This window comes from Cicer arietinum, chromosome 5 (assembly GCF_000331145.2).
Source record: "Cicer arietinum cultivar CDC Frontier isolate Library 1 chromosome 5, Cicar.CDCFrontier_v2.0, whole genome shotgun sequence".
Classification (NCBI taxonomy): domain Eukaryota; kingdom Viridiplantae; phylum Streptophyta; class Magnoliopsida; order Fabales; family Fabaceae; genus Cicer; species Cicer arietinum.
The window spans coordinates 70,809,433-70,817,599 of record NC_021164.2 but is presented as its reverse complement, the minus strand read 5'-3'; the positions used below and the strand labels follow the sequence as shown (position 1 = coordinate 70,817,599).

Here is an 8,167-nt window from a genome sequence, read left to right as displayed (position 1 = left end):
CAATTACATCTCATTGGAGATTGTTTAATCAAATAATTAAAAAAAGTTACAATTATTTTAAGATATAGGTTCCAAATTCAAACTTGAACGAACTAAAATAATTATTAATTTACTAATATTTATTATTAAAAATAAATAAATCATCTCATTATTTCATTTACTTTGTTTTTTTAGAAACAAATTAAGGGTTGATATCTAGTAGGGTGAAAGCATATTGTGTTTCACAAACCTTTGCTTAGATAAATTTGTCTTATTTTAAAAATTAAAATGCCAAACTTGACTTATTATATATTAACAACATGAGTTGGATGTATTCACTCAAAAAGAAGAAGGAGTTGGATGTGAGTTTTGCATCTCCTAAACTTTATTTTTTTATAAAATAATTTTCCTTGCACTATGATCACTACGGGAGATAAAAATGGATATTGTGGAGCACATTAGAAGATATTAATATCTAAAAAATATATATAAAAATAAAATAAAATTCAACATTATGATCTCTATTCCATCCCCGAAATCAACTAGCGAGAAAAATCTAAACTTTGAACCAATACTCAATCAAATAGAGTGTCAATAACACACAACTTCTAACTACCTAAATATGGTGTAGACTAACTGTAGAATTCTATTTGACTATCAAAGATATTTCCATCATGGCCTTTAAATTTATGTGTACTATTGAAGGTTATGGCTAAGGTCAAAAAAATTAATTATGATCTATGGTGGACTATCTTTATTTTACTAATCACTATTTATCTCTCATATATCTCTCAACTTTATTTTTTATCATGATTGGTCATTCCCATGGTCTCTTTTGTCATTAACCACAATGTCCATGGTGGATGTGATGGCAATTTCAAGCGAGCATAAGTGTAAAATGTAGTTTGTTAGATGATGGTGAAAATTGTAGTGGTTGAACAAAGCAAGGTGAAGGGATGAGTGCCTTTTGCATGGAGTTTGGTGGAGGTATGTGGAGAAGAAACAAATTATGTTTTTAGTTGATGGAATGTGTTGTGTGCACTTGGTTTTGAAGGTTTATGAGTGGTTATTTCCTCAAATTTGGTTATGGGTGTTCTCAATGGATGATTCTAAGAGTTATGGAAGAGGTCTATGGTGGTGATTTTGCAATGACTGAGTGAGAACGAAAGCAAATATCTTAACATGTTACAAAGTTTTGTATTGATCTCACTATATATTTTTTGCCACGCAGTCATTCTTAAGGACGTAAAGGGTGATTTTAAAGGTAAAAGAGTTTGACTATATAGCCGAAGACCACGAAAAACTATCCAATTGGCTAATAGAGCTTTGAATATCGAATTTTCCAAAAATAGCAGTGGATGAACTGAAGAAGAGAAAGTTAATGGATAAATATGATTTGTTGTGAATGAACTTTAAAATATCTCACATTTCCAAAAATAATAGTGGGGAGGATGAGAAACAAAATAAGATAAAGAACACAAATAGAAATGATTTGAGGTAAATGGACTTTAAAATAAAATTGACTAACCTACTAAATCCAATGGTTATGAAACTCGGCCCAACGTAAATACATGACCCGATTCTCTAACCTAGACGTCGCACCACATATGAATAATATTTTATTTACCTTTTACCCAATAAATCACATTTCATAAATTTTCAAGTTCGAACACCAAAAATATTATTGCGTTGATTCGCAGACAATGTTGCTCTCTTTAAGATATTTTGCGACATGCCCAAATTGTGTAAGATAAACTATCACCACGAAGTCCCCAAGATAAAATAGTTCAGATACACTGTATCGAAGTTCTACTGCACCGTGAAAAATTGTTCTAGAATTACACCATCAATATGGCAGTCAGATGGTTGTCACTCGTAATATGGTACTATGACCACTCGAAAGAAAGAGAATAAGTGAGAAAGAATGGGGGAGAAGTAGAGAAAACCTCATATGTGGATAGCTTTTGGTGTATTTTTCCAACTGAGGAGAACCCTTCTATTTATAGAGGAAATTTGCAAATGGATAAGAGAAAAACAAGCGATCCATCAATCCAAATTCACAAAATGTGTACCCCAACCTTTCAAGTTTTCTACCACAGAAATATGCGCTCCAAACTTTATTAGGTTTTTTACTGGGCAATAATCAGATGCGCGAGTCAAAATATTAGGGTTTGACCGAGCAATAAACAGATGCATGAATTCAGGAAGGAAGACTGAATCAAATGTTGAATGTTGACTCGGTGGAGGACAATTACGTAATTAACGAATCAATGAGATAAAAACGAGCAAGCATTCGTTTAATATTAAATAAACAATTCATTTTTCATATATTAAAAAAATAATACACCACTTAGCCTAAGTTCAAGCCCAGCCGAACAGACGGCGGTGGCGGCGCATGTAGTCGTCAATTTTGCATGCATTCTTCCTCCTTCACAAAATTGAGGTACCCTTTGGGGCACACTCCAACTTCCATATCTTCACCTTATAAACACGACTAGTGTGCAAAATCCTTCTTATGTGTGACTTCCTTATTTTTCAATAATTTTGTACTTATCTCACTATAAACTTTTTGCCACGTGATCATTCTTAAGGACGTAAATGATGATTTCAAAGGTAAAAAAGTTTGACTGCAGAGACGAAGACCATGAAAAAGCAATCCAATTGGCTAATGGAGTTTTGAATCTCATATTTTCCAAAAATAGCAGAGGAACTGAAGAAGAGAAAGATAATGGATAAATATGATTTGGTGTAAATGAACATTAAAATATCTCACATTTCCAAAAATAGTAGTGGGGAGAATGAGAAACAAAATAGGAGAAAGAACATAAACAGAAATGATTTGATGTAAATGGACTTTAAAATCAACTAGTCTACTAAATCCAATGGTTATGAAACTCGGCCCATCGTAAACTACACAACCCGATTCTCTACCCTAGACGCGGCGCCGCGTCACATATGAATAACATTTTTATCTACCTTTTACCCAATAAATCACATTTCATAAATTTTGAAGTCCGAGACACACCTTTTGAACAATCTCATCCGTTTGATGAATCCCATGCTCCATATGAGTCCCGATCCAAAAAGATCCCAACTACTATAAGACCACAGTCTCATTGTCACGACTTCTTTGTTATTGCCTTTCACGCTTTACCTGTTCCTCATTCTCACTCGTCTAGTACTCACTCTCGCTTACTCCGGCAGCGCGTGGCTCTCAACCGCCACCGCTTCTCTGACTATTCTTCGGCCGATCTGTCTAGGATCACTGGTAATTCCTTCTACTCCTACCGATTTTCACTTCATTTCCTTTATCTCTCTTTTAAATTGTTACGATTTTGCTTTGCTTTTTGTTCTGTATTTTCCATTACCTGCATTGTTACTTGGATGGTGATTTTGTTGTCAAAACTGGTGTGGTTTGTCTTTCTTTTGCCTGATTATATAGTCAAAGCTCAGAAAATAAAATAAAAGTGATTTTTTTTTTATGGAAAATAAGAAATGAAATGAGGTTTTTCTCTTGAAAACAAGAGACATTTTCCGCTGTGTGTTTTATCTTTTTAATGTTTTTGGTTCATTTCTAGGATGATTTTCAACATGTTTTGTTTTAACAGCGTTTTGTATTTTGATTGGATGCGATGTAGTAAAATAAAAATAAAGCTCATATTATGTAGGTTTTTGTTATTTTATTTTTCGGCATTAGCCTTTTTTTGTGTGTATGTTTTGCGATGAATCTTTCTTGATGTTATAAACTCTCAAATTGAGCGTTTTGTACTCTTCGAGGGATGAAAGGAATAAATAAATTATGAGTTTTGTACTTTTTTTGTGTGTATGTTTTGCGATGAATCTTTCTTAACTGTTACATGATGGCATGCTTCATTTATATAATGATTTAGTTGTTTTTGTATTGAAAAATAAGATTTTCTCATGCGTTTGATTCACGTAAAAGAGACCTTCGCTTGTACATTGCCTTGGCCTCTATGTAGCATTGCACTGAAATTCCTCCTCGGATATTTTCTATTTACTTCTTACCTTTCCATTTCTGTTTGAGTTTGTAACAAAGTATTAATTATGCCTTTTATTTGGCTATATAATTTTTTTTCCTATGGTGCTTAGGGTTTATTGGCGGATTCATCTATTTTGTTCTAATTAATTGATTATTGATGAGTTAACTTGAATGATATTTTTTCAAGCTCTGTATGTGTTATGCTCCTTGAAGTACATCTCCCTCTTATTAATGTTTGACTCACCAAATTAATGATTCAGAACAGGGCACATACAAATGAGTTCGAAAAGAGGGGGTGGCTTGTCGTCCAAGGGAAAGCGTGTACCCCAATCAAATCCCAAAATTGAGCAGTTGACTCAAGGTATGGCGGACGCCAACCTAGGCTCAGGACAAGATGATGGGGAATGGGAGGTATATGCAAAGAAAACCAAGAACAAAGGTGGAAGCAGTGCTGCAAACCAATGGGGTCCTCCAGCCCATAATTCTAATCCTAGAGCATGGGGGAATGCAGATGTGGCTCCAAAGCCAGGTGTGCGTAATCATGGTGGCGTTGGAAGAGCTGCTGGAAATCCCTGGCAGACACAGAATGCTAACTACAGGAGGCCTGCTGGTAGAGGCAATGGAAGGTCGCAGTTAGCCACAAGTGGATATGACAACCATGTGACTCCAACTCCTGTAATTCGGCCTCCTCTGGAGCATGGATGGAATTGGCAATCTAGAGCCGGTTCAATGCAGTCAAATGTAAGGAATGAAATTGCTCCAGAGGAGTTTGAACAGAATAATGATGATGATGATGAGGAGGAGGACGATGATTGTGATGATCTGGAAGATACTGATGATGATCTAATGAGTGATGAATATGATTCGGATGCTAGTCAAAAGAGCCATGAGACTCGTAAGAAGAGCAAATGGTTTAGAAAATTCTTTCAGAATTTGGATGACTTGCCTGCTGGACAGATAAATGATCCGGAAAGACAGTGGCACTGTCCAGCTTGTCAAGGTGGCCCCGGGGCTATTGATTGGTACAGAGGACTGCAGCCCCTGATGAATCATGCTAAAACAAAGGGATCAAAAAGGGTGAAGATTCACAGGGAGCTTGCTCAACTTCTTGATGAGGAATTGCGTAGAAGGGGTACTGCAGTAGTTCCGGCTGGGGAAGCATTTGGAAAATGGAAAGGTTTAAAAGATGAAGAGAAAGATCATGAAATTGTTTGGCCTCCAATGGTTATAATTCAGAATACTAAGCTCGAACAAGATGAAAATGATAAGGTATAGCTATATTTCTTATTTGCATCAAATGATGAATAATGAATAGCTAGCAATATCATAATTATTATTTTGATATCTTGTATTAATAGTGCAAAAAAACATTCAGAATTGTTCTAGAACGTTGCTGGATTTTGTGTTAACTTCAGATTTTGTTCTCTGTGTTTAGTGGTTAGGTATGGGTAACCAAGAGCTTGTTGATTATTTTAGCTCTTATGCGGCTGTGAAAGCACGACACTCATATGGCCCTCAAGGTCATCGAGGGATGAGTGTTTTGATATTTGAAGCCTCAGCTAGTGGTTATCTAGAGGCAGAACGTCTGCACAAGCATTTTGCAGAGCAAGGAACTGACAAAGATACTTGGTTTAGCAATCGCCGTATTTTATTTCTCCCTGGTGGCAATCGGCAGCTTTATGGATACCTGGCTACTAAAGAAGACCTGGAGTTTTTCAATAGGCATTGCCAAGGTTCATTCTCTTCAGTTATTTTCTCTCTCTTCATTTTCACTATGCAGGTTGACAAAGTCAGAATGATGAAAGTAAAGCATATGCTGATGTGCTCTTGTCTCTTCTCGTGTGACTCTGTAGGTAAGTCGAGACTTAAATATGACATGAAATCATATCAGGAGATGGTGGTTCACCAAATTAGGCAAATGAGTGAGGACAACCAGCAGCTTATCTATTTGAAGAACAAGGTTGTAAAAGAAAAGAAACATGCAAAAGCCCTTGAAGAATCTTTTGGTATAGTGAGCGAGAAGTTGCGAAAGACAATGGAGGAAAATCGCATTGTGAGGCGGAGAACTAAAATGCAGCACGAAGAGATTAAAGAAGAGGTAATACTAACTTCATCAGACTTATTATTGGGTGCAGATTTGGTTTATTTATTATTTACTTAATTTACTCTTAGTATATAATTATTTCTGGACCATTAAGTTGAGGTTGGGATGTGCTTCTGCTTGGCTGTTTTATTGAAATTTTTTTGCCGTTATTTATAATTTTGTAATTCTTGAATGGATAAGCTAGTAAGGTATCATCACATTCTACTTATATTCTCATATGAGATGGTTTCGCATATAAAAATGCAATTTATGTGCCCATCAAACTCCACTCTGACCTTTAAAAGTAGACTAGCAAGCCAAATGAATAGAAATACAGTTATTGCCATCGAGTTTTTAGTTGACCTTTTCCCCTATTCTTTAAAGTAAACAAATCACCGAGAAATGATAATGAGTTTGCACCTGCCCATAATGCATTGGATATTTATCCTGTCAGATTGTTATGGATATTTAAGTGAAAGCAGAGTCGCTAGTATTTTGTTGAAGAGATCTGATGCACTCTGTTGACGAACCAGTTTTCCCGGCCAGTCTGTGTTTTTACTATAAATCAATCAGATAATTTCTCTACCATGTGTATTGGTAATTTCATGTAAGTTATTGTTCACTCTTTTTACAATATAATGGTTACTAAAACCCAGTTTTATCTGTTCTCTCTTGAAGAATCAAAATTGTTATTTGTTTATTTTCCACTCTTGGATGACTTCACTCTCATTTTCCTTTATGGTTTTCTTTTGTCTTAAATTTTATTTAGTTGTTTATATGTTTCTTATTGTTACCTTTTCTCACAATTGTACGCTGTTACTGCATGGAAGATGAATATGCAAGAGCAATTCTTCAAGGACCAGATCAGAATCATTCACAACTCAAGGAATGAAAAAGAAGAAGATTTTGAGAGGATGCAGCAGGAGGAAAGGGAGAAGGTTAAGCAGCTAAGTACAAGTCATTTAAATGCTGAGGAACGAAGACTCAAGTATGTAATTTTTGTTCTGAGACTGTTTTCTATTCCATTGGACTAATGACCTACCTATCCACATTAGTATTATTATTATTTATAAAATGTCAATAATGATATTTTACAACTGCACTAGTGAGGATTTGAACCCTGTTTCTTAAGGTTACAGAGTTAAATTTTTATCACTGAACTAACACTTCATAGAAAACCTATCCACACCTGAAGCTAGCATATTTTACTAAATTTCATTAAATTAATACCGTCAAGGCAGTTCTAAGTTGGACGTTTGAAGGTCAAATTTAAGAGAACCTAATTTCACATGACACTAAAAATACTATTTTTCTAAAGCGTAAGCACACAGACAGATATTTTGCTGACAAATTATGTTGATAATAATATTTATAAAAATAATACAGATAATTTTCAATCTGATGAATTTGATCTCTTTGGATGTAGGGTGGATGAATATCTTAAATTTGTTGAAGTCCAGGATAAGGAGATGGAGAACTTTGTTGGGGAGAAGGAGAAACTCTGTCAAGCCCATGAAGAGAGCCTTGTTGCAGTGAGGCGGAGGCATTGGGAGGAAGAGGTGGCGTTAGAGAAAAAGTTCGATGAAGAGCTTACCCAACTGATGCAAAAGTACTCCCCATCTCTTCAGGAGAAATAGGCCAATGGCATCTGACAGGGGGGGTTTTGCACAGAGCTTACAAACAGATAAACACAGGAAAAACAAAATATTTTATTTCTCAGACATTAACTTTTTAGAAATTGGGATTTGAAATTTGGTATGTGTTATAACTTGAAGTGCTCGTAGGTAGATAGTTTATCAAAATTAAAATTGCATGTGGTACTAGAAATTTTAGTTTGATTGACCCGACTTTTACAAATTGGGATACCCTTGTTTATTGAGTGCATTTGGGTTATTAGATATTTCTTGTCGGCTGATTTTACATTAAATGTTTGCAAATATATAAAAATCAATCGTTCATTATGATATCTATACAATACCTAAAACGGAATGTCAACATATTTGTCGATAATTTTTTATTAAATGAACTTAGTTTTTTTTTTTATAGGCAAATGTTATTATTGTTAGATAAATTAGTAAATTTTACCTTGTGTTTGAACTATGGTA

General features: G+C 35.0%; 2 protein-coding genes across 3 annotated transcripts in view; both read left to right on the top strand.

Moving 5' to 3' along the window:
- Window positions 1–1,139, top strand: part of LOC140920541 (GDSL esterase/lipase At5g08460-like) — a 7,243-nt gene extending 6,104 nt beyond the window's left edge. The window contains exon 5 of the mRNA XM_073368851.1: window positions 1,034–1,139. Coding sequence (XP_073224952.1) covers window positions 1,034–1,139 — 106 coding nt within the window. The remainder of the gene's footprint in view (window positions 1–1,033) is intronic.
- Window positions 1,140–3,086: 1,947 nt separating this feature from the next.
- LOC101514374 (protein SUPPRESSOR OF GENE SILENCING 3) lies at window positions 3,087–7,962 on the top strand. Of its 2 annotated transcripts, none has more exons than XM_004502968.4 (6): window positions 3,087–3,247; window positions 4,240–5,248; window positions 5,415–5,712; window positions 5,833–6,077; window positions 6,893–7,050; window positions 7,489–7,962. In XM_004502968.4, the coding sequence occupies exons 2-6, from the start codon at window positions 4,256–4,258 to the stop codon at window positions 7,697–7,699; spliced, it is 1,905 nt and encodes a 634-aa protein (XP_004503025.1). In that variant the 5' UTR covers window positions 3,087–3,247; window positions 4,240–4,255; the 3' UTR covers window positions 7,700–7,962. The 2 variants fall into 2 exon arrangements, with proteins under 2 accessions (XP_004503025.1, XP_004503026.1); XM_004502969.4 differs by having other exon boundaries at window positions 3,094–3,247; window positions 4,245–5,248.
- Window positions 7,963–8,167: the final 205 nt, after the last annotated feature.